This window comes from Haemaphysalis longicornis, unplaced genomic scaffold, assembly GCF_048455015.1.
Source record: "Haemaphysalis longicornis isolate Haplotype H1 unplaced genomic scaffold, Haemaphysalis longicornis Haplotype H1 scaffold_5, whole genome shotgun sequence".
In the NCBI taxonomy this organism is placed as follows: domain Eukaryota; kingdom Metazoa; phylum Arthropoda; class Arachnida; order Ixodida; family Ixodidae; genus Haemaphysalis; species Haemaphysalis longicornis.
The window spans coordinates 41,724,291-41,747,997 of NW_027526385.1; the positions used below are offsets into that span (position 1 = coordinate 41,724,291).

Sequence of the window (23,707 nt, forward strand, 5' to 3'; positions counted from 1 at the left end):
TTAGAGCTTTATTTGATTTTTAACTCATGTTAGTCTACTTTATTATTATTTATAAAATAAATAATAAATTACGCAAGTCTCACTGAGAAAATTACAAAAGCGGCAACACTGGGCTCAAACTATGTTTTTTGTTTTTTTGCGTAGTATTTTAGCGCAGTCGCATTTCGTCCATCACCCCGAGCGTTTGCGCACGTGCTGCGCGGGAGCGACAAGTGACAGAAAGGTAAGTCTCTTTGCACTATCGTGTCTCACGATGTTATATCGCATCAAACCGGCACGTACAGTTGTTATAGCGTTCCGAGTTTATGCAGTCTGGACACGCGCTGTCGAAGCGGCGAGGAAATGTGTACGAAAAGTGCGTCCACATGTGGGATCCTTCTTTTCGCCTGTTTACCCACTACGCGTTTGTCTGCTCTGGCAAATCATCTGGCGCGCCAAATCAGGGTGAAAAGACCACCTTACAAATCTAGGCTGCGTCATGACCCAGCACGTCGATCAGTCAGGCCAGCAAGCACCTAACAAACCCTTTGTCAAGTGTGCTAGCAGTGCGATCAGACATATGATATCTTAATATTCGAAAAATGCGATAACTTTTCCCGCCCAGTTACCTGAGCGCAGCTTTTACGCCCTGCTTATTATTATTTCTCGTTTTGACAGTTTGGTGCACTTTGGTAGATTGGTGCACTTTAGTAGATTGGCCACGTGCAGTAGTGAGGCGGCATTGTTCCCGTGTTGTTATGTAGACGTGACCACAGCTGCTGTTGCCAGTATGCAAGAGTTTTGATTTAATCTACTCATATATCACAAACATTTATCATATAAACGCTCTTCTACAGACAGTAACCTCCTGACAAGGAGTCGCGATGCGGCCGCGGCGTCGTGATAACAGAACGAATACGCTTTTCTCCACTTTATTGTATGTTTTCTTTCTGTTTTCTGCTTATCTTAAGATATATGCGCACCCTAGTGCTGACTCAGGCGTAGTCATATCGCGAACGCTATCTCTTCGCAGCCCGTGGGTGTGCTAAGCCTATCTTAGTCCCGGCGTGGTTTTCGGGCCCCCAAGAATTCCAAGTTAGGGGAACGCAACCGCTCGCGCGCGGCGAGTTTTAGAAGAGGGGCGACCCCAACAGCCCGCAACCGGTTTGCGTTGCTCGGGTCGGCTCGGGTGTTGGGCCAGTGGCGTAACTAGATAGGACGGCGCCCATGGCAAATATATTTTCGCGCCCCAGATGATGATAATGATTGCGATTATTATTATTATAATTATCTGTATGCGATTACGGCCATTTGGATGTTTTGGGCAAGCGAATGAGCGATTACTTGATTGATTGTTCCCTACAGCGCATCCATGCATGCACTAGATGTCCGCAAGGTTAGAAACACCGCAGTGTCTAAAGTTACGTCCGACGGAAACTAATAGCATCCTCGATAAACCGCATCGGTGCACACCAGGGCGCACTGGTGCGCCTTTTCATCCTCGATAAACTGCACCGGTGCGCACCATCTGTCCTCTATAAACCGGGGCGCACCGTCGCAGGGCAGTTTTTGGTGCCCCATCGCGCACCGTGAGGGTCGACGGCAGACCTGTGCGCTGGTATTCCCACCTTCGGCGGCGGCGCGGATTAGCGAGGGGGGGGGGGGGAGAGAGAGAGAGAGAGAGAGAGAGAGAGAATATGCAAAAACCGTGGGGGATCCGGACATTTCGGTGCACGGGATGTCCCAGGCATAATTCTTCTAACATTTTAGCTTTAATACTTTGGTTTCGTCAGATGATATGATTTTACGTTCGAGAGTTGTTTGGGCCGCACTGCGAGGAAAAGAACGCTAAACCGAAGCGCAGCAGCAGCGCGTAAAACCCAATTTCGAAAGTAAATGTTAAAAATTAACGCTGTTAATTTACTTCCGTTCCACCTTTTTTTTTTATTTTAGCATTCATGTGAACAACTTTAATGTTTTAATTCAAGTGTTACCAAAGGGCTTTGATTTCACTTCATCCACCGCTGCAAGACGCTGCTGCTTTTAGTCCATCCCAATCTCTTTCCCTCTCTTCCCCGTCCGTCAAACCGCCGCGAAAAGAAGGGAAACGAACTTTTTCCATCGATTTCGACTTGCATTCGGTGTTGGTTCTACTGAAAAACTAGCCATTGATCGCGCGTACAGTGGAGTCGCTAAAGGGGTGGGGGTGGGGAGGGCTAAGCACTGCCGGGTTCCAGCCCCCTTGCTAGAGAGAGGCGGGTGTCATTTGTGCTGCTACAATGTTTAGTAAACTGGACGTCAGAAACTTGAAGACGACTGTCGCAGCTCTCGCAAAACTGGCCTATTCAATTTTTTTCTTGTTTAATGGAAGAACTCGAGGAATGTCTGGGGTGTCCATGATATGCGCCACTTGAAGAGTTAATAGCGGATGGGGCGACGGAAGACGAAGAAAGAGCGATTCTTGGAAAAATAGCGCCGTCGGCGGCACGCCGGCATCAGAGAAGCTCTGGTCGGGATGACCGCGACGCGCGGAAGGGAGCTTAGCCCCGTTTACATTGACCCGACGAGGGCGCGTTGAGTTGAAATAAACAGGTTTTTAAGTGCGAATGCACTTCTTAAGCGACCCTGAATCACGCGTCCACCGCCGTCCGTCCATCCGCACCACATACCCACTTAGGGCGATTGGCCAAGAAGAATTCTTTTGCATCACCCGTGCATTCCCACTTACTTGGCACATACCCACGTGGGGGATTGGCCAGGAATCGGGCGTGAGAAGGGCTAATGCACCTGCTTAAAGGAGTACTGACACGAAATTTCAAAGCTGAGATCCGCTCTAGCAATCAAGTACAAGGACAACACAAATAGGTGTCTGTGAATAAATGCATCTTTCTTTCTTTGTAGTTGTGTGTGTGTGTGTGATCTCTCTTTCGCGAACATTACCGACCCGCGCAAATTCAACTCGTGCATTCGCACTTACACACTCTCCCCCTCGGGGAAGTGCCGAGGGAATTTTTTTTGGACTCGACGCACTCATGTATAAGCGGACGCGGTGAGTCGAAAAGCCGTCGGGGCGAATCCGTTCGACTCGCAGGCAGGGGGTCGGTTCACGCGCCCGTCGGGCTGAGTCGGCGGGCGGCGGGGAGCTGAATACCGTATTTGCACGATTATAACGCGCCACCGATTGTACCGCGCGGGTAGGTTCGCGCAGGAAATCCCAAAAAAAATAATTGGACGTTGGCTTTACCGCGCAGGTGTAAAATACATTACAATACTTACCTAGAAGAAGGAGATTTTATTTTGCGCGTGCAACTGTGGCAGCGAAAAATAAAATGTGCTTTGTAAACTTGCTTATCCAGCTCCTGCAGTAAATAAAACTATAGCGGGGAACATTGAAGCTGTTTGCGATTTCAAGTGTCTTGACCTTCATAATTCTACGTGTGACGGGTTAATTGCAATAGTCAGGGGTGAGACAGCTGCGTATATTGCGCAGATCTGATAAAAATTTGTTTTCCTGCGCCAGGCTGCTCCAAAAGCTTGAAAATCGCAAAAATTGCGCCAAACAGCTCCAAAACAGTCTGAGAGCCAAGGATTTTAACGCTCCCGTCAGTTCCAGTGCGGAAAAATGCTTACTGATGGCATAATTTTCCAGCACCCCCGGGGTGATGCTGTTTGTAAAGGTTTAATTGATTGATCATTCCATAAAAAACCTGCTTAAAATTGTCTCCGAAGTAGATTTTTTCGAAAGTCACAATGTCGGGTTGCACATGTTATATTCTGTGCGTTTTTAAAATTTTCCCATTGAAAACCATTGCAAAGTCTTGTAGAAAAAAATGCTTAGGTGTGTACTGAGGCGTCAGACCGCTCGTGCAAGTTGATGAAAAAACGGCAATTTTTGGAGCGCCGTATCTCCGGAACGACATTACTGGGCACCGCCACCTCGGTGTGAAGATATGAAAACATGGCCGCCGGGCGAAGCAGTTCCTTGTGGTTCAGGCAGAGCGCTCTTCGCCAATTTCTACCTTGGTTTTAGTTATGGGGGTGGCTGGGTTTACATTTAGTCGTTTGATCGGTTGCTGGAAGGGGCGCGACTCAAAAGACGGGAGCTCATCAAAAACAACATGGCGCCCGCGAATTCGCCGTGTTTCGGCCTTGAGTGTGGGGCCGGTACGTGCTTGAAGTGAAATTTGGGACTCATTGCGGTGCCATAAAACACTGAGTTATTGATTCCATTCCCAGCGGACTTGCGAGTGACGGGAATGGGACGATCGACGCTGCAGAAGTGGAGGCGCAGGCTACATCGCCGCAAAATGTTCAAGCAGTCTTCGATAGCGGGACGGGCTATTATTTCACGCTAGTAATAATTGTTCATTTATCTGAAGTGAAATTTATTGCCGAAAGAAGGGAGGTGCATAAACATACCAACGTTACTCAGATTACGATAGTAGTGAACATGCACCTTGGGGATTGAAGTGGGAGGGCTGGTGGGGTGCGACGACTGTGACCTCGCTTTGGCCGTGGCTCTACACTTGTGCGTAAAGACGAGTCTGCATGGGATTACAAAAATAACAATTTTGGCATTCACATAATAATAAAAATGCCCTACTATCGCTTAATTTTCTAATTCGATATTATCAATGGAACTCCACGTTATCTATGCATAGAGCCTAAGAATTCAAAAATGGCTACTAAAAAGGTAGTGCAGTTCGTACCTTGTGATACTTTGGTAGAAAAAACTTTATTGAAAGGCTGTTTCAGTGTTATGTACGTTTAAAACCAATTAAAAAGTGCACGTTTCACCCGTGAGTTGCCAAAAATTTGATTTTTGTTGGCTCCTAAGGTGATATAATAAATGTCGTTCTTCTGCTCCAAATCAAGGTTCTTCTGCTCCAAAATTGATATTTCGCTGCTCCAAAAACTGCTCCCAAATCTGATTCAGCTGTCTTACCCCTGTTTTGTTAATCTTGCGAAGCGTGCACATTGCTCTCCAAATCCGCGAAGGGTGTATTTTTTTATTTGCTCTTACACCGACGCCCAATGTCTTGACCGGTCAACAACGACAACAAAAGCCGGAAAAGAATGGCGAACAAATAAAATTCCGAGAATGGGCCAGCTGTGCACTAGGCCTTTCATCTGCGAAAAAATACATAATTGGTGAAGTGACGAAGCCAAATTGCGGTAATGGTGTAAATGTAACATCAATGGCGAAAAGAAACAGAAGAGAGCTTTAAAACAACCATATAATACAGCGTGTTTGGGCACTCATAGCTAAATCCGGCTCTAAAGAATTCTCGCAATGAAGGCAAGAGGATTAAGAATGCATTGGTTGACAACCCTGTTAATTTCTGTAGATTTTCTGATGGTGCCTTTCACCATTAGCTATGTATCCATTTTGACCAAATATTCTAGTTAACTGGCCTCCAGCGCAGAAAAAACAGCACGACGTACGCTCCTCTGCCCTCAGGGTCGCTATTATATCACAGCTGCTCAACTACGGCACTGGTTATCTGAAGTTATGCGAGTATTAGAATTTCCTTCCAATTTTGAGTTTCACGTTTCAATGAATTGTTGACGTTAATGAATTGTGAATGCTTGAGACAGGCTCACAGTTCCGGAGATCCTAGCTGCGATTTCATTGACCCTTCCTTGCGTACCTGGACATTTCATATATTGAAACCTATATAGATGCCCCTATACTTCCCGTGCACTCTTCCCATAATGACGCTGACCATTCAATCTTGCGCGCTACTGCGGTGGCTTCTTGGGCACTGTTCCGTGTTGATTATGGGGCTTTATTCTTCTATATTAGCGGCTTGTCCCCTTGAGAGAATCGACGACTGGTGGGAGGAGCTGGTACACTGATTTTGGAGGCGTGTACCCTGGTCGTTCTCTTTCAGTCTCTCTGCGATCGCATCTTTTGTGTTAGTGTTTTATTTTCCTTGCAGTGTATACTTTTATCCCCGTTGGATGACGATGTTAATAATACGCCAAGAGACCGGCCTTTGTCACGAAGGAAATTAAGGTGGTCAAACACTTTTGGTCAGGTTTGTGCAGTTGAACCAGTATGGCTTGAGCGGCTGAAGTTTTCGTTTGCTCCTGTCCTCCGTCCCACTTCCCTTTGGAGAAGAGGGGGGAACAAGGTTGTTGGTTGGGCTATTGACGCATAGAGGGTGGGCCCATGTAACCACGGGTGCCTGGAGTAACGTGGATGCCTGGTCATTTTAGAATTTCTGGCAAAGCGGATAAAACAAGAAAGATGTCGCGCTTGTGTGGCAGCGGGAGAAGCTGGGGTGCTTCAAGAGGATTCCGAGTCAAGCGCGTCAAGACGGTAGGCAATCACGCATTTGTCAAGGCGTAATCACACATTTATCCTTTGTTAACAGGTCGCGGTACGCATGGAAAGTTTGTAGCACTGGTAGGGCTGGTGGGACGGACGGGCTGGGAAGGAAAGGTATTCGGTGAAGGAGGGGAAGGCAGACTGACTGATTCAAGACAGAAAGTACAAATCATCCGTTCATGCATGGTGGATCGCGATTATTTCCCGACGAACAGCCCCGCTGAGAGGCATTTCTTGCACGCTTATGGTCGCTAGATCCAACGGGTCATTAGATCCAACGAGTCAGGAGATCCGGTCACGTGATGCCCGAGTCAGAAGATCCAACGAGTCAAGAGATCCAACCGAGTCACTAGATCCAACGCGTCAATTGATCCAATGAGTCAAGAGATCCATCCGAGTCACTAGATCCAACGCGTCACTAGATCCAACGAGCCATTACATCCAAAGGGAGGAACCGCGCGTGCTTGTATTTCTCGGGATTGGATGGTCGTTGTGTTCATCGGTTTGTTTTTGTTTACTAGCATCCACGAATAACCGGTTGATGAACTACTTGCACTGAACCGTGAATTATATATGCATACATTTCGCAATTAAAAAAATAAACAGAGGGCATAACTAAGTCGTCACAAATTCACAATTTCAGTAATTCGTTTCAGTCGTTAGCACTTATATTCAAAGAACATTTACAAGAAAGGTAAATAAATGAAAGGATTGAGGACGATCCTTAAAACTACAATTTCAATCGTTTAAAAAATATGCGGATTCATAATTTTGCGTAAATATTACAATAAGAGAACAGACCACGTTTTTAGAAAAATAAATCTTTGAAACACTGCCCAAAGACAAATCCACCCTTGTCAGCAACAATCTACAGCCCGTTCCGCCTTCACACGAGTGCGTCGGTGCGCCGTCGCTGCAGCAGACGGCGGAGCAAGCCGCTTCGCCGGGCATCTCGGGATTGCACCCCGGCGCACCGTCGACTAGACCTGTGCGCCGCCGCGTCGCGCCGCCGCCTGTTTTGGTCGCGCCGTCTGCGCCGCCGCCGAAGTCGCGGGAATGAGCACGCCGCCGCCGGGCAAAAATTGCGGCGCGCCGCTGGCCCCGCGCCTCGCCGTATTATTCTTTTCTTTGAGGGGAGCTGCTGAAGGGCGACTCTTCTGAACAACGAGGGGATATGAAAGGACAATAGGCAGTTTTAGCATATCGTTACCGTGTTTACGTTACCGTTTACCGTGTTTGCGGGAGTAGACTGCGCAGCGCGAGAGTTACCGCGAACGGTAACTTACCGGCACAGGCTTCACCGTCGCCAGCGCTTCCGGTAACACGGTAAACGGTAACGCAAACATGGTAACGATATGCTAAAACTGCCTAATACGTCGCTTCGCCAGAAGTTTCGTTACCGGAATACTGAAATATACGTCCACTCGCAGGGAAGGATTTTAAATGCAGAGCATTTTAGTAACTCACGATGTCACCCGCGTTGGCGTCCGTAGTCCGCACCCTACACTATATAAAGAAATAATACCTTCCGGCGCCAGGTTTCGATCCCACGACTCTGCGGGCGGAACGCAAGGTACACGGCACTTTACCGACTGCTCCACGGAGCCGACACAGAATGGAAGGTTATGCACGCGCCTTATATCCTTGACTCATTCAACCGTCGGCCACAGGTGCGCCCTCTCCCCCGCGTCTTCCTCGCCTTCTCTCCGCTCGCAACACCCTCTCTCGCCGCGTTCGGTTCGCGTTCATGTGGTGGCGCGATTTCGGCGCTATAACACTCTCTCGCGAAGGGCATTGAATTGGATTGGATTGGCTTGGCTTGGATTGGATTAAAGTGGATTGTGTTGGATTGTGTTGCGTCATAGCCGCGCCACGTTGCGTCGTAGCCTCTCCACGTTGCGTAATAGCCGCGGCAGGGGGTTCACGGCACGTTTCACGTTTCACCATCGACTTCATCGACAATGTCTACGCTGGAAGACAACAATTACAACAACAACAACCAATACGTAATCCATAAGACTTGCAGGCACGCCCCCCGCGGAAATGCTCTGCATTTGATCGTGCCCCTCGCGAGGGGGATGTTTTGATTTTTTCCCTTTCACCCTCGCGTCTCTTATCCCTCGGTCACCCACATCGCCCGTTTCGGCGCGTTCTTGGAAAACTGCATTGAGCTCCTGAATGGGTTGCCTTGGCTAGCGGACGCTGCAGCGCGCATTAATTTAAGCGCCACGAATGGTAGGGGTGGCCCGATCCAAGTGCAACATGGTGCCAACAGGGGCGTGCATGGTGCCGGATTCGGCGAGCTCCCGCCGAATCCGGCACCATGCACGCCCCTTCCCCCGTTCCCGTGTGCCGAGAGAAATTCGGGGAGGGACAGGTGGCTGACCCGTAGGGCGAACGTCCATCGGGATCCAGAATCCAACATTTAAGGAATAAAAAAAAAATAGAATAACACATTCGCTTTGGGGGCATTTTTACAAGGCCTTTTCGGTGCATGAACATACGATTACACGCACAGTATAAGCACCCGCACGTTCCAGTGTTGGTCGATTTCGGTACAAACAGGTGTAGGTGATCCAGGAATTGATGATAGGAAAAAAAAAAAAACAGTGAAAAGTTGCAATCAATTACAGATTTTTTTGTTATTAATATTTTATTTATCCCGGCATAATCATAAGTGCACTCAATTTCTTCGGAACGATTTCTCCAGTAATTGTGTATTAAAGAGGGGTTCGAATTCATCGGACAACGATGCGACGGGCTCATAGGCGCTAATAACGGCCAGAGATTGTAAATGAAAGGGACACTGAAGTGAATTTGTCCAGCTCCCGTTTTTGCTTGAACTGCGTAGACTGGCTCAAATTAGCACTCTTTTCATCGTTTATCCGGTTGACAAATCAGTAATTATTTTACAAAGCGCGAAAGAAGAAAAACTACCATGCGCGGTTTGCGGCGGCCGCACCAACTAAGGCTGTGACGTTGGGAGGAGGGGGCACCGTGATTGGACGATGCCCAAGGTTAGCAATCAAACAAGTTTCGGTTCCGGTTCTGTAAAACACAACCGATGGCGTTGTTGGACGGGCATTCTCAATATCTCAGTAATCATCGTACCTTGCTTCTGCCATGTTGTCGGCTGTAAAATGCATAAAAGCCTCACAGGACGGCTTGGAATCGTAGCATTCAATATCCGAGGCCTACGCAGTGCACGAACGCCCTCCGCGTCCCCGCAGACGCTCAAATGCCATGCGTCCCCCCCCCCCCCTCCCCATATTTGGAGCTTGCCTCACTCATGCCTGTATCGTAAAAAGCGTGTTCGCACCAGACCAAGGGTCTGATGATTCTGGCCTGTGCCCGCTGTCCGCAAGCAGTCGGTGCTTATGGCAACAGCACGCCAACGAGAACTCGCTAGCGCGCCAGTGCCAGCCTGCGCGCGTTCTGTGAACTAGTTCGTGGAACAATGAACGTTGCGGCCCAAAAAAAGGTGAACTCAGTATAGAAAACATCGGTGGAAAACGAAAAAGTTAACTTATAAAAAAAAGGACGTACCCGCGGGGATTCGAACTTGTGACTTGCAAAACACTTGCGATGACGTACTTAGCGCTCCAAACCACTCGGCCACAGGCGAGCGCTGCCGACCTTGGAAATATAACTTGGATTGGCCAACCAAAGAATCCATCACGAGATAGCTTCGCGTTCAACCGCCGTCACCGCCGTCGTCATCTTCCCGTAGGGGAACCCTGAGTACCACACCCCCACTGCGCATGCCTGGCCAGGCACCGCTGATGATGATCGTGGCAGGATGCCCCTAGGGATTGGCCAACCAAAAAATCCATCACGAGATAGCTTCGCGTTCAACCACCGTCGTCATCTTCCCGTAGGGGAACCCTGAGTAGTATGCGAAGCATTCCTCCTCTCCTCTCCGACACTCCTCTCCTCTCCGAAGCTCCTCTCCTCTCCGGGATTGCGCAATGAATGGCAACACCTGCGGCTCCGCGCGCTATAATGCGAAGTAGCTTAGGGTTAGAGACGCGACGGTAGCCGCTGCATACTCCACTGGGGACGCCACTCGCGCGCGCGCTCCGCTCCCCTCATTCTCCTCCCGCAACGCCGCGATCGAACTGAAAACTAATGGGAACTTGAGTCGACCCCATGGCTGCTTCGCATACTACTCAGGGTTCCCCTGCGGGAAGATGGTGAATTTTTTTTCTGCTTGAGAGTCGTTTGTCTTTCCGTCTTGTCATTTTTACGATAAGAAAACGGGTCGAATGGGAGTAGAAACCAGAGCACGTATCGGTGCACTGAGCAACGCTTACGTCAAACCAGACCCTAGGATGTCCCGGAAGCGGCGTCGCGGCGAGGTTGAACTGAAAACATCGACTCAGGGGAACCTCCTTTTTTTTCATCGTGGTAGCAAAAGGTGAAAAATTTGTTCATAAGGCATTCAGCTGAGCAGAAGAATAGGACTTGTGTTGTGCGTGTGCTGTGACGACAACTCTATGTATTGCGCATGTGTGCTCGTCGCACGTAGCGTTCGCGTACTTAGCGTGAATAAAGTGCTCAAGTAAGATTTTAGCTGTCGTCTTTACTGCTCAGTGGCGTACACTGGCCTGGCCTAGCTGCGTTAGCTGCGCTTCGGTCGGGCCCAATGCAGGCAGTGGGAGGGGGATGGGGGCAGAATCAACAGCCCCAAGAGGGTGAGCACATTACCTCTCCCCCCATCCGCTGCGCCTCCTCACGTGGTTGTCATGACTATTATAACTCTTCCCAGGACAACATGGCAGCATCGTTGTTATGGCAAATTCTACGCATTAAAGGGACCCTGCAACATGAACCATCGACTACTATAGGAATGTATTTTGGGGTAAAGTCTATTGCCTCAGCAATCTCCTCCCGCAAGAATTATGGAAATTAGTGCACTATCACTGTAACTACGCGCGATGAGAAATCGCGCATAGTCGTTCCCTCTCAACTCGACCGCGGACAACGCGACGAAAGCTGCGCGCTCTCCCCCGGAGAGGGGGGGCGGCTCGCGGCGCTCTCTTCCGCGGCCTTCGATATATCGTAGGCCGGGGAGTTTTCTCCTTTTCTCCGCAACGTGGAGGGGTCTATTTCCGGTCTGGTGCCACAAAAAGGCAGGAATGGGTGCCTGCTCGCAAGCACGCGCTCTGGCGGGTAACGCGTTTTTGAAGCAATAAACGTTTGTTGTCGAGTGGTGTGGTTGAAAGGGAAGTATTGAGATCATCACTCAAACTCCGCGCGCACTCCAAGCACAAAAGGAACGGCGAAACTGTGCCTACAGGTTCAGGCATAGACGAGGTTCGCACACAGCGCTGATAACGGCGTATCGTCACAGGAAATGCGAGAAATTAGCCGCGAAGTTGACCAGTGACGGCCGACCGGACAGCCATGGCCTCAATGACGTCGTGTAGGTCATGCCAGGGGTGCCTAATGAGGAGAACTGAAGAGAGCGTGGTTTGTTTTTCCGCGTCTTTCAGAGCGATTTGCGCGCTCACCGCTTCACGTGCACGTGTAATATTTGGCTCAGGTATTTCTGGTAGTGTAAGCGAAGCGTCGCGCCGGTTTACTTGCACTGCTCAAAGAGGGTTGCAGGGTCCCTTTAATGTTTACCCAGGCTCACCAGGAGAGGATGTGGCGTTAGTACCGGAATTAGTCCGGACGCTGGGCTAATTCCGGTACTAACGTTACAGTTAACCTCTCCTGTTGTGCACTTCTCAGGGGGCATGCTTCACGCTAATGTTTTATTCCATTCTGGCACGGCAGGAGTTAATAGACTGGGATCCTGCTCTGGAAACCCAGGTTCAAATCCCTCGCGAACCCGTATGTGCTTACATTTATTTATTTTATCTTTACAACGGTTCATTTCGGTACCATTTGTGCTGCCAGACAACAACGGTGCTGGTCACCTTTCACGTTTGATGATATAGCCTCGTGCAAAGGAGAAGTGACAGAAGGCTGCGGGGGAAACAGGCAGTCGACCTATTTTTCCTTTACGCAGGTTAATCCAAATGAATGAATGAATGACTTTATTTCAGGGAGGAGGCTATAAAGCCCTGTGGGTAGGGAATGGAAAGTAGGATTGGTAAAGTGGTAGTACAACTAAGTAATGTTCAAGCTTCACTGTAGCGGTCACTGTAGCTGTCTCTCGAGGTTCCGTTGGAGCAACACACACACACTGGCCTTCCCCTGAGGGGAGGGGGTGTCCGGCATAGTTCTTGATGGCACATTACGGTTGGTGGGGCAAGACGGATGCGCACCGGTGTTCATTTGTGACTGGTGAACTTGAACAGGTAGTCGGTCAGCCATTAAACCATTTTATAGAGACCATTTTTTAGGGCAAAGTCTGTGATTTTTTCTAACATTTCTGGGTTGACCCTAACATACTCGACATGCTCTAACGCCGACGTCGGAACCGTGGCGCTTGCTAGCAACTGCGTACGGCCGTCTGAGAAGGCTGCACATGACCAAGTAAGGTGGAAAAGGTTGGGTTTCTCGTTACTGCCACAGTGGGGGCACCTTGGTAAGGAGGGACGCCTTGGGTTCGTCCACTTCGATATCACATCAGGGGTATAGGCCGAGTTGGCATAAACTTTGTTCGCGAAGACCTCTCCTGTTCTTGGAAGGGTCTTTAGTGGTGCGAGGAAACCAGGGGGTGAGGCCTCGGCTAGCCGCTGCCGACTGAGGGCTCTAGCTTGACGAATTTTTTGTTGCCAGTGTTGTTGAGATGTGTTCGGTGGGTCAGATCGTGCTGGAGTGGTGTCGAGAACCGTGGGAGGATTTAGTAGACACTCCCGGGCAGCGTTGTGCGCCGTTCGGTTGCCGTCCGCTCCAGACGTGTGGGCAGGTGTCCAGACAATGCGTATCGTGATTCCTTCATGAGACAGGTCCCGTACTAAGTAGAGGATGTTCGTGGCCGTAGAGTTAGGCGTGAAGGTCCTATTCAGTTCCCGGAGGGCAACGTGCGAGTCAGTGATGATGCGGAACTTCTTTGTGTGGATGGTTGAACAATGGGTCTGGATGCTTTGAACTGCGCCAAGAATTCCAAAGAGTTCCACTTCATCCGAGAGGCCGTAGGTGTTCGTAATGTTGCGAGAACCACCTAGTTGCGGAACCTCGGGGCAAGTCCAAGCAACAGCGGCTGTTATGTCTTGGATAGCGGCATCGGTGAATACATCAACTTCATCGTGGGCTTTGTCATTGACCAGAGTGCGGACGTACTGTTCCCTAGCTGCTCGTTGACGTCGGGGAATGGGTCGTCGTCGGATAGGGCCGATTGCAGGTCTCTCCCAAGGTGGGATGGATTTAGGAAATGTTTCAGGGTCAAAACTGCTGTTCAAGGTGTCCCATTTAAGAATGGCTCGTCCCTGTGGCATGTATTCGAGGTGCTTCTGGAATCGCAGCTTGACTTCTTCGACTAGATTGGTGATCGGAGGAAGTGGCACTGCTTGTTCCAGCACGTCCGTCCTAGTGTGGCGTGGTAGGCCTGTTATGGTACGAATCAGGTGTCTGTTTAATATGGTTAGTTCCCTGAGATGCCGGGGACGGAATTCATATACGGGAAATCCGTAAGACAGCCGGCCGTGCGCAACGGCGCGCGCAAGCTTGAGACAGGCGTCTTGGTGTGAGCCGCCGTATTTATTTGATAGACGGGTAATGAGGTGCAAGGTGGAGCGCCATGTTGTCCGAAGATGACGGATCCATGTAGTGGGGCTATTGCAGCTGCTAATCTGGAGGCCAAGTAATTTGATGGTACCATTTCTTGATTCAAGAATCGAATTGGCGATATTGAGGTGTAGAACTTGGTCAGGGTTGGTCGATCGCTTGTTGTCGACGCTGAGAAATTCGGTCTTGTTGGGGGATAATTGCAGCTAGAATCGGGAGAGGGTGCTTTCCAAGCTAAAAACAGCAGCCTGGAGTTCGGCCTGCATAGATTCTTTTGAGTCATAATCAGCAGCCTCGGTCCACACAACTATATCATCAGCATAGAAGGCGAAACGGGCCGCTGAGTCCACTTCAAGGGTGCGGGCTACACGATTCATCGCCAGATTGAAGAGTAAAGGTCCGAGAATTGAACCTTGGGGAACTCCTCTGTCAAAAATTGTGTGTTGCCTATCCAGAAGAGCCCTGCTACGCTAGAAGCAATCTCGTCATTGCCTCAGTCACGATGACGCCTTTTTGTCTCCCAGCTGCAGCGAAGTTAGTCGTGGGTGCTTCCTGCCCGCCTGTGTAGGTCCTGCAGTGTTTCCAAGCACCTACGAGTTGAGGCCTGATGCCCCTTGCTTCGTGTGTTGTGTCCTGCAGCTTGGCCCCAGAGGAGCGGCCAGCGGCACAGCCCAGGGAGTCACCTGGTCCCAACCAGGAAATGGCGGTCAGCAAACTGCTGGCTCAGCAGCTGGCGAAGCTGGCGCTCGACGAAGGTGCGTCTCTTTCTCTGTCTGTCTCCTGCTTTGAACCTGCCAGTTAAATGGTTATCAAAGCAGGCGTGCACCAAGCAAGGGAATCGTGCAGCAGTGCACCAGCTGGCACCGTACTGTGCAGTTGCAGGATTCGTATTCACTCTCTCTTTTATTCATTCAGTTGTGCACGGTCCTGTAAACAAGGTACGGACTAAAGGTCCGCGTGCAAGCTTGCGAGGAGTACCGTGTGAATGACAGGCGTAATGGCTAGATAAAGCCTGGGTGTGAAACGGGTAACAGTGAATTCCTTCTCTAAACACAGGATTTTTTCCTCTGTTCTGGTTAACCCAACCTTGATCGTATATTTACTGGTTGTAACACCACATGGAATAAGTGTTTTGCAATGCGCATGTCACATTTGGCGACTCGAGTAAACCCCTCATCATGGGCTGCACCCAATATAAGACGGTGAAGGATAATGAAATGCAGCGCGAAAAAGGACGGGACAAAAGAAGAATTAACGACGACACGGCGCTGACTCGCAACTGAATTTATTAGAAAAAACACACACATATATATACTCAATCCTCGTGGCTTCCTATCATGTTTCTCGCGATTGCAGCAAAACTACAACGTTGTCAAACTATGCCTGCCAAATACCACGCACTACGCACTGCACCAGACAGTAAAACAATAAATCACTCCATCACGTTGGCAAACGTGATAACACCACTGATACAAATCACGTGCCGAGGACCACCCTATTGTGCACTGCGACCATTCAAGAACACATATTCACTCTCGGCTAACGAAATTGACGGAATGCTGACGCACTTTTCTCCCTTCTTTCTAATGTGATACGCTTCTATAATTTCCCGCACACGTTGGTCCTTATGTTTAGCAATTACAATAGTGTCTTCAAACACAGGAGCACACCCACACTTGGCACAATGCTGAGCAGCTTGAGAATGCTTGCCACCTTGCAACGTGCGTTTGTGCTCCAAGAGCCTCAGGTTAAGGCAGCGCCCCGTTTTACCGATATACACTTTCTGGTAGCACGAAAACGGGATCATGTACACTACTGCCACGCTACAAGGAACGCATGGCGACACGTGTTTGACTTCGCAACGTGTATGCTTGGCGGCTCCTGATATCTTCTTATCAACTGTGTTGCACAACCTACTTAATTTGTTTGGGACAGAGAACAACACGTTTACTCCGTACCTTCCAGCTACATTTTTTAATCCATGCGATAATCTGTGTACGTACGGCATGACACAGAATTTTTTCTTTCTGGATTCAAGCTCACGATTTTCTCGAGTCAGAGATCCGCATTTCACCCAATTTTGAACTTTTTCTACCGCGAGACGCAAAACTTGCCTATCGTAACCAGCCTTACCCAACCTTTTCATTTGCGCACTAAAACTGTTAAGATACTTATGCGCCAAGACTTTGCAAATACGTTGCGCAGATAAGAGACAGCTATGCCAGCCTTCACAATTTTAGAATGCCCAGAGTTAAAGTTCAGTACCGGCTTTTGTGACCTAGGGCTATATTCCCAGCATACATGACTAGCCTGAAGATCCAGCTTAAGATCCAGGAACTGGATTTGGTTGTGTTTTGGAAGTTCGAACGTGAATTTGAGCCCATGGCCACACTCCTTAAAAACTTTCAAGACATCAGGTACCCTACTAACAATGTGACAAGGTTCTGTGACAATAAGGAAATCATCGACGTACCTCTCTGACTCGAGAAAATCGTGAGCTTGAATCCATAAAGAAAAAATTCTCTGTCATGCCGTACGTACACAGATTATCACATGGATTAAAAAATGTAGCTGGAAGGTACGGAGTAAACGTGTTGTTCTCTGCCCCAAACAAATTAAGTAGATTGTGCAACACAGTTGATAAGATATCAGGAGCCGCCAAGCATACACGTTGCGAAGTCAAACACGTGTCGCCATGCGTTCCTTGTAGCGTGGCAGTAGTGTACATGATCCCGTTTTCGTGCTACCAGAAAGTGTATATCGGGCAAACGGGGCGCTGCCTTAACCTGAGGCTGTTGGAGCACAAACGCACGCTGCAAGGTGACAAGCATTCTCAAGCTGCTCAGCATTGTGCCAAGTGTGGGTGTGCTCCTGTGTTTGAAGACACTATTGTAATTGCTAAACATAAGGACCAACGTGTACGGGAAATTATAGAAGCGTATCACATTAGAAAGAAGGGAGAAAAGTGCGTCAGCATTCCGTCAATGTCGTTAGCCGAGAGTGAATATGTGTTCTTGAATGGTCGCAGTGCACAATAGGGTAGTCCTCGGCACGTGATTTGTATCAGTGGTGTTATCGCGTTTGCCAACGTGATGGAGTGATTTATTGTTTTACTGTCTGGTGCAGTGCGTAGTGTGTGGTATTTGGCAGGCATAGTTTGACAACGTTGTAGTTTTGCTGCAATCGCGAGAAACATGTAGGAAGCCACGAGGATTGAGTATATATATGTGTGTGTTTTTTCTAATAAATTCAGTTGCGAGTCAGCGCCGTGTCGTCGTTAATTCTTCTTTTGTCCCGTCCTTTTTCGCGCTGCATTTCATTATGGTAACTATGAACCAACTAGCCCAACTTGCCATCCTTCTGCACGGTGAAGGAACGCGGAGTAGAGAAACTTCGCACGTGGCACGGTTGCAAGATGGTCGGAGATGGTGGCCAGTTATGCACACACACAAGCACTTGCTAGGTAAATGGGCCAGTGGACATGTAGGCTTTGGTCATGTGGTGGGATGTGCAATGTGCATGAGTGAAATTGGGCTAGAGGAATTCTGGCACTTACGTTGTGTGAGTCTCAGCATCCTGCTGATACTAGCAAGTTTCACTGTTGCAAGGTTCTGCTTGCATTCATGTTGGTGATCACACTTTGGAACCATGCAACGTCTCATTGGCGGGGCTTATAAAGGATAAAGCGAGCAGCTTACAAAGCCAACCACTCATTCATAGACTGCAGCACCATTTTTGCAAGTACCTGTTATCAAGATTTATTTCATCAGGTACATGCACCACCTACAACCTACATATACTATGCATACATTTTTTATGAATGTATGGCATATTTCTAGCAAGCAGGTCAGGTTTGGACTAGCTGCAGTCCACTTTCAACGGCCCAGTTGTAGTGTAATGACGTTAGAGAGCCAGTTGCTTTCACCAGGAAGGCTGATGTCACTGACACCCTCTTCTGACTTCTCTTGTCCTTTCAAATGCAATGTGCCCGCTTCTCTTACAGAGCAGTCTGTGGAATCCAAGAACCCCGAAGAGGACTTCAAAGATTTCAGCAATACCTCTAAGTCCATTGGTGACTTTAAGAGTCTCTTGTCGAACTCTGCAGATCTTCAGAGCCCCAAAGAGGACTCAGGAGGTAATAAGAGGGCTGAAGAGGAACCCATGGACAACGAGAACTCTATGGACGAAGCTTCCAAAACACCGAAGAGTGGCACGCCTGCAGAACTGGTTTCACTGGCCGTCCTCAAGCGTCTAAAAGGTACCTTTACTGGCGCCACCCTTGACTGTCAGCTTCCTTGCACTGCTGCTGAGGACAAGCTTTGTCAGATCTTCAACCACCTGTCGGCCTGGAACGAGTTCCTGTGGCTGGCTTCACTGCAGCTGCAAGAGACGACGGGAACCTCCGGAAACCTTGCTCTGGTGTGTCAGGCTGGGCCAGACTTGGCAGCGCGTCCCTCGGAAAAGCAGTGGCACCAAATCTACACTCTTGTGTATTGGTTGCTCAAGATACACCACTGTATAGTGCGCGTTCAGATAGATGTTCCTCACTTCAAGCGGATTGCTCATCTGCTTTGTGATGCCCTTCAAGAAAATCCAAACGTCAGAAGTTTGAGGCTCTGGTTTGGTGGTTACGGTACCCGCGAAGACCAAGTGCCTGACATACTCTCTATGACCAACTTGCGAGAGCTACGATGCGCAGGGTACCTGGAGGGTACAGAAACACTGTTGTGCCAGCTGTCCAGCTTGCTGCGCACTTCGAGGTCACTGACGACCCTCCGGATTTCAGACATGACCCTCCAAGGTCCAAGTGTCAAGGACTTTTTCACAGCGCTAGGAGAAAACCGCTTGTTGGAAGAGCTCGCATTGCCCGAATCCATCATTGGTGAAGCCACACCTGCCGCACAGGCACTATTTGCAAGGTTCCTAAAGAACAGCACTTCGTTGAAGACTCTGAGCTTTGTGGCAGCTTTCGAAAAGTACTTTTGTCTACAGTGGATCCTTGAAGGCCTGGTCGGGAACAAGAGTGTTGTCAGCGTGAGCTTTAAGGGTCTACTAGTTGATCGAGCCGCCATCCAAGTGATGGCCGAGGTTTTTGCCAAAAATGAGGTCTTACAGAGTTTCACTGTGTCGTACGGATCTGACGGAGAGACTTTGGGTCTTGACAGTTCTGTGCGGGGTCAACCGACTGAGTCCGACTTTGATCGCTTGCACAAGTCTCTTGTGCGGAATGACACATTGGAGCAAGTGTCTCTGCCCATTGAGTTCTGGGATTCCAAGCAGTGGAAGGCACTATTTGAGGCATTGACAATGAAGGACAGCCCTAATATGTTGACAATTGAAGTGCCGAAGAGGTTGACTTTCATAAAACGTGATGGGAGTTGTCATTTGCTGGACGTTAGTGCGGCCTTGGAGGGAGCTGGCGCAGAAGACAAAGTTTCCCTCAAAGTGTCATTGTTTCATATCTGGACTGACAGCTTTTCCAGCAGGGCGTCTTCAGAAGCTTTTGTGTATGCCAGTGATCATAATACCCCCACAGCCTGTGAATTTTTGGAGTGTCTGCCATCACTCGGCCACATAAAATCGCTGGAGCTTGAGCTTGGCTATGTTGATGGGAATGATGAATTTTCCGCGACTTTCACCACCTTCTTAAGAGAGACTAGAACACTCAAGACGCTGAGGATTGGCATCAATGAGGACCTGTGGCGCTTAGAAGAGGCCATAGTGAAAGGTGTGGCTATTAACACCAGCCTGAGAGAAGTCTGCATTCGGGTGGATCGGGTGCTTTCGGACCTCTCCGAATTTTCCAAGCCCCTGACCGAAGCAATCAACAGCAGCAAGACCATCAGCAGGGTCAAGATCAATGTTGCGGAAAACCAGGACGCGGTGCATAGCTTTGTTCAAAATCTGTCCCTGGGAATCACCAACAACTACACTCTCCTCAGTGTGAGTGTCATCATGTTTGAGCCACTGGGCAAGGAGGCAGAGGTCTACTGGTTCCAAGTCGACGACGTGTTGCGCCGCAACCGTGGGTTGGTGACGGCTGCTGCAGACTTCGCGAGGGGTGTCCGGCGTGACAGGTACGTGACCTCCTTTCTTTGTGGGGCATCTTGGGATTGTCTGATCCATTTAATTCATCATCATCAGCTTATCTGCGCCCACTGCAGGGCAAAGGCGTCTCCCATGGATCCCCAATTACCCCGGTCCTGCGCTAACTGCGACCAATGTATCCCATCCCCGCAAACTTGATCTCATCTGCCCATGTAACTTTCTGCCGCCCCCTGCCACGCTTGCCTTCTCTAGGGATGTTACCCTTAAAGGAGCCATGAAGAGAAAACACAAGTTTGGTTCGTTCAAAAGATTGTCTCGTTAGAATCATACTGACACCCCTTTTAATGTAAACTTCGCTCAAATAAGCTACATAATTAGGAAAAACGGGAATGGTCATGCGACCCACCAGCTCATTTCCCGCAACAGAACCTATGATGTCACATGAGCTAAGCTCTGCGATTGGCGGAGGCTGGCAGAAGCAGACGCAAATTAGGTAGAGCTTACAAACTAGACGAACGAGCGATTTGCGCTTAAATTTAGGGCACATTCTTTACAAAGCAATAAGAATGATGGGACAAACAGTGGAAGTTACGAAAGCACATGTAGTACTGATGCGTTCTGCTGTTCGTACTGCGCACAGCATGCTTGGTTTAGCTGCACAGCGCTACGGGGCTTGGGGTTGTCTCAGACGACACTGGCCGATTGACGCAAGCAACGGTGTCTTACGTGACCCCATTTGTCGAGCGAGCACTGTTTCAGGGAACGAATATTTTCTCCCAGAACAAAAACAAGCCAGGTTTAAATGCGGGAAAAACAAACCAAACGCTTGCCACGGTATGGTGGCGCCATCTAGGTTACGGAACGTAAAAAAACGCGGGAACAAACCAACACCGCTGTACAGGGTGGAGACAACCTTTGAACGGTCCCGTGCCGCCGCAATTGGGCCAGCGGGCTCAACGCGTTATTCTTTTCGTTTCCCACGAGACCTAGCAACGCGAAACAGACAATATGATTCAAACTTCTTCAGTAAACCGCGTTGCGGCGATAATTTTAGCGCGGTTTTGACACAATGACTTGCTTCGGCGGCGAGCGAGCAACCGAAAATGGCGGTGCCAGCGTATACGTGTCTCTACCCTGTACGGCGGATGCGTGAATGAAGGTACTCTAGGCTGCAGAGCGGTCGGTTCCTGTGATGTCATTTGGGGCCACGAAAACGCACGATTGAGCGGGAAAATCAAAATTTTAACCTAATTTGTTTAATTTCTCAGTGAATAAAGCACCGTTTGTATCCGGACAAGCGCTGGGGGCACCATAAAACACGAAATCTTTCGAATAAAAGCAACTTGCATTTTCTCTTCATGGCTCCTTTAACGACCAACGGTTGTCTTGACTTTCCATTACATGCCCTGCCCACACCCATTTCTTTTTAATTTCTAGTAATATGTCCTTAGCACGCGTTTATTTCCTGACCCACTCCGCTCTCTTCTTGTCCCTGAATGTTACACCTATCATCTTCCATTCCATTGCTCGCTGAGTCGTCCTCAATTTAAGTTGACCCCTCTTAGTGAGCTTGCAAGTTTCCATTTAATTATGGCATTCTTGTTCGTCCATCTGAGCAGCATAGGCGGATGGTGCTGGAAGGCCGTTGAGCTTATTTGCAACCGTAGGCCAGTTTTGCTGGTCCCCTCACGTGCTCTGATAGACTGCGATGTGCGCGACGCCATTTTGGTTTTGCTATTTTGAGCATGTAAAGGCAGAGCTTGGTTATGTTTGGCAGTGGGCTGTTATCATTCGGGGAGATTTGTCGGTAGAAATTTTTTTATTCAAATTTTTTCCTCTTGCGTTCTTACCTGTATTATCATCTCCAAAGATCCCAGTGTGGCAGCACAAAAAACCGAGGACATCTATACTTGAGTGGCTTAAGATGTAGCCATGAGAATGTAGTATGTGTGTGTGTGTGTGTGTGTTGCAGAGGCAATGCCAGGATGCAGCAGTTTCAGTGTTTCGACACACCGTGCATTGTTTCGCAGATAGAGGTGGCAGTGGTGAGCGGACCACGAGAGAAGATGACAGTAATTTTCAAGTTTGTGTTAATCGCCGCTACTTCTCGGGCATAATTTGTAACAATGATGATATTGTAGTTCATTTCTATACATATCAGAGGCTTTGCCATTGGTTTTTGAGAGCCTAGCATTACATTTGGTCACTGCTTAGGTAACACGATGTTGGTGCCGGCATACTGGTTCAGTGACGTCAGTTGTGGGCACGGCTGGTGACTGTGTCGGTGAGCAACGTGTGAAAACCGATAGGTGGGTTGAACAAACCTCACTGTGCAGGCACAGCGCTCGCTGAAATCGCCCATTCTTTCTCTTTCGTCTCGGCCATAGCCGTGGTATCATAGTCTCCCTTCCCACACTGCTGTAGTCGCTGTGCCCAATTCCAGCTTTAGCCGAGCGGTGGTAGTTTCCTTTGGTGGAAATCACGTGGTTCCGCGGACACCTAATAGGCACGGCTGATGGTGCACTTCTAGCACCTATGAAAAATCTCTCAATCAGCTTCCCAATACTGTCAAGTTGAACCTCTCTCCCTCCTTTTCCCTTTCCGTGCATGCAGGCACTGTGCCCTGGCCCTGGAGCAAGTCTATCACCATCCAGAGCTGGTGGAAGAGGTGGCCAGGCTGGAGTCTGTTGATGAGGCACGGGCGGCTTCCATGGTCCAAGAAGGCTTCCAGACCATGGCCAACATGGCTGACTTCGTGTAACCCCTGGTGTTGCGGAAGAACAGCTCATGTGTCGCGCATGCAAGCGTCCGCACGTGTGGTTGGGCGCCCTGAACGAGTGGTGCAGGACCTGAAGCTGTCCAATCTGAAGGACTAGGCCGGAGCACTGTCATCATACTCATGGAGCTGAAATCTCTGGGTGTCTGTACTAAATAAGCACCCACGAATAAAGCTATGAGATGTTTCTCGCAGCAGGCACTCTTGCTCCTGGTGCCATCATTGCTTCTTTCCAAGGCCTGTTTCATTGGGCCTTCACAATTATCAGTCCCGGATCATCCGTGGGCTGGCTGGGACAAGATCCGGCATTTATTTTCCCCTGTATTCCACAGGAAACTTTTTGCGGATTGTCCAGGACGTAAATTGAGCATGCCCATCGTTTTAATTGTGCGTGTGAGTTGGTGCGCCGTAGAGCTAAGTCCTGATTCCAAAGAACTGGCTAGGCCACAGCTAGCGGATATGGTAAATGTGCCTGCATGCAGAGCCACACGTTAACTGTGATACCTTTAAAGACAAGCAAATTTTCTAGCCCAAAACCTGATCAGGGGGGCCTTAAAACCACAGCCCAGTCTGAAACTACCAGCAGAATTTGGGGGGAGAAACTCGGGTTTCTGGCAATGCTCGGGCTAGAAAAGAGTTATTCAACGGTGAATTTTTTTCTTGTTTGGTGGGAGGGGCCTCCCTTGCGAACAGACATTGCTCCAGGTTGATAAAAGCTGCAGGCTCACCTTAAAGACAATGCTATCAGAGTAAATGGCATGCAGGCCAAGTGTTATATCCATGCCCTGCCACAGCTTCAAGGTCCCAAAGACTGATATATAGCTGCATTGACATATTTGTAGAGGATTGTTTCTGCCAAGTAGCCAGTACAGTGAGATAGTTGTACCAAT

At 49.0% G+C, this 23,707-nt stretch overlaps 1 protein-coding gene across 1 annotated transcript; it reads left to right on the forward strand.

Annotated features, from left to right (window-relative positions):
- Window positions 1-145: 145 nt before the first annotated feature.
- Window positions 146-23,085, forward strand: LOC144139190 (uncharacterized). Its single transcript, XM_077671620.1, has 4 exons — window positions 146-223; window positions 14,633-14,748; window positions 17,997-20,070; window positions 22,655-23,085. The coding sequence occupies exons 2-4, from the start codon at window positions 14,694-14,696 to the stop codon at window positions 22,800-22,802; spliced, it is 2,277 nt and encodes a 758-aa protein (XP_077527746.1). The 5' UTR covers window positions 146-223; window positions 14,633-14,693; the 3' UTR covers window positions 22,803-23,085.
- Window positions 23,086-23,707: the final 622 nt, after the last annotated feature.

Excerpts from the sequence above, each read along its gene's own strand:
- LOC144139190 (XM_077671620.1), top strand. The coding sequence starts at position 14,694 with ATGGCGGTCAGCAAACTGCTGGCTCAGCAGCTGGCGAAGCTGGCGCTC. Across the intron at positions 14,749-17,996 it reads GAAGCTGGCGCTCGACGAAG|AGCAGTCTGTGGAATCCAAG; the intron begins GTGCGTCTCTTT and ends CTTCTCTTACAG. Across the intron at positions 20,071-22,654 it reads AGGGGTGTCCGGCGTGACAG|GCACTGTGCCCTGGCCCTGG; the intron begins GTACGTGACCTC and ends CCGTGCATGCAG.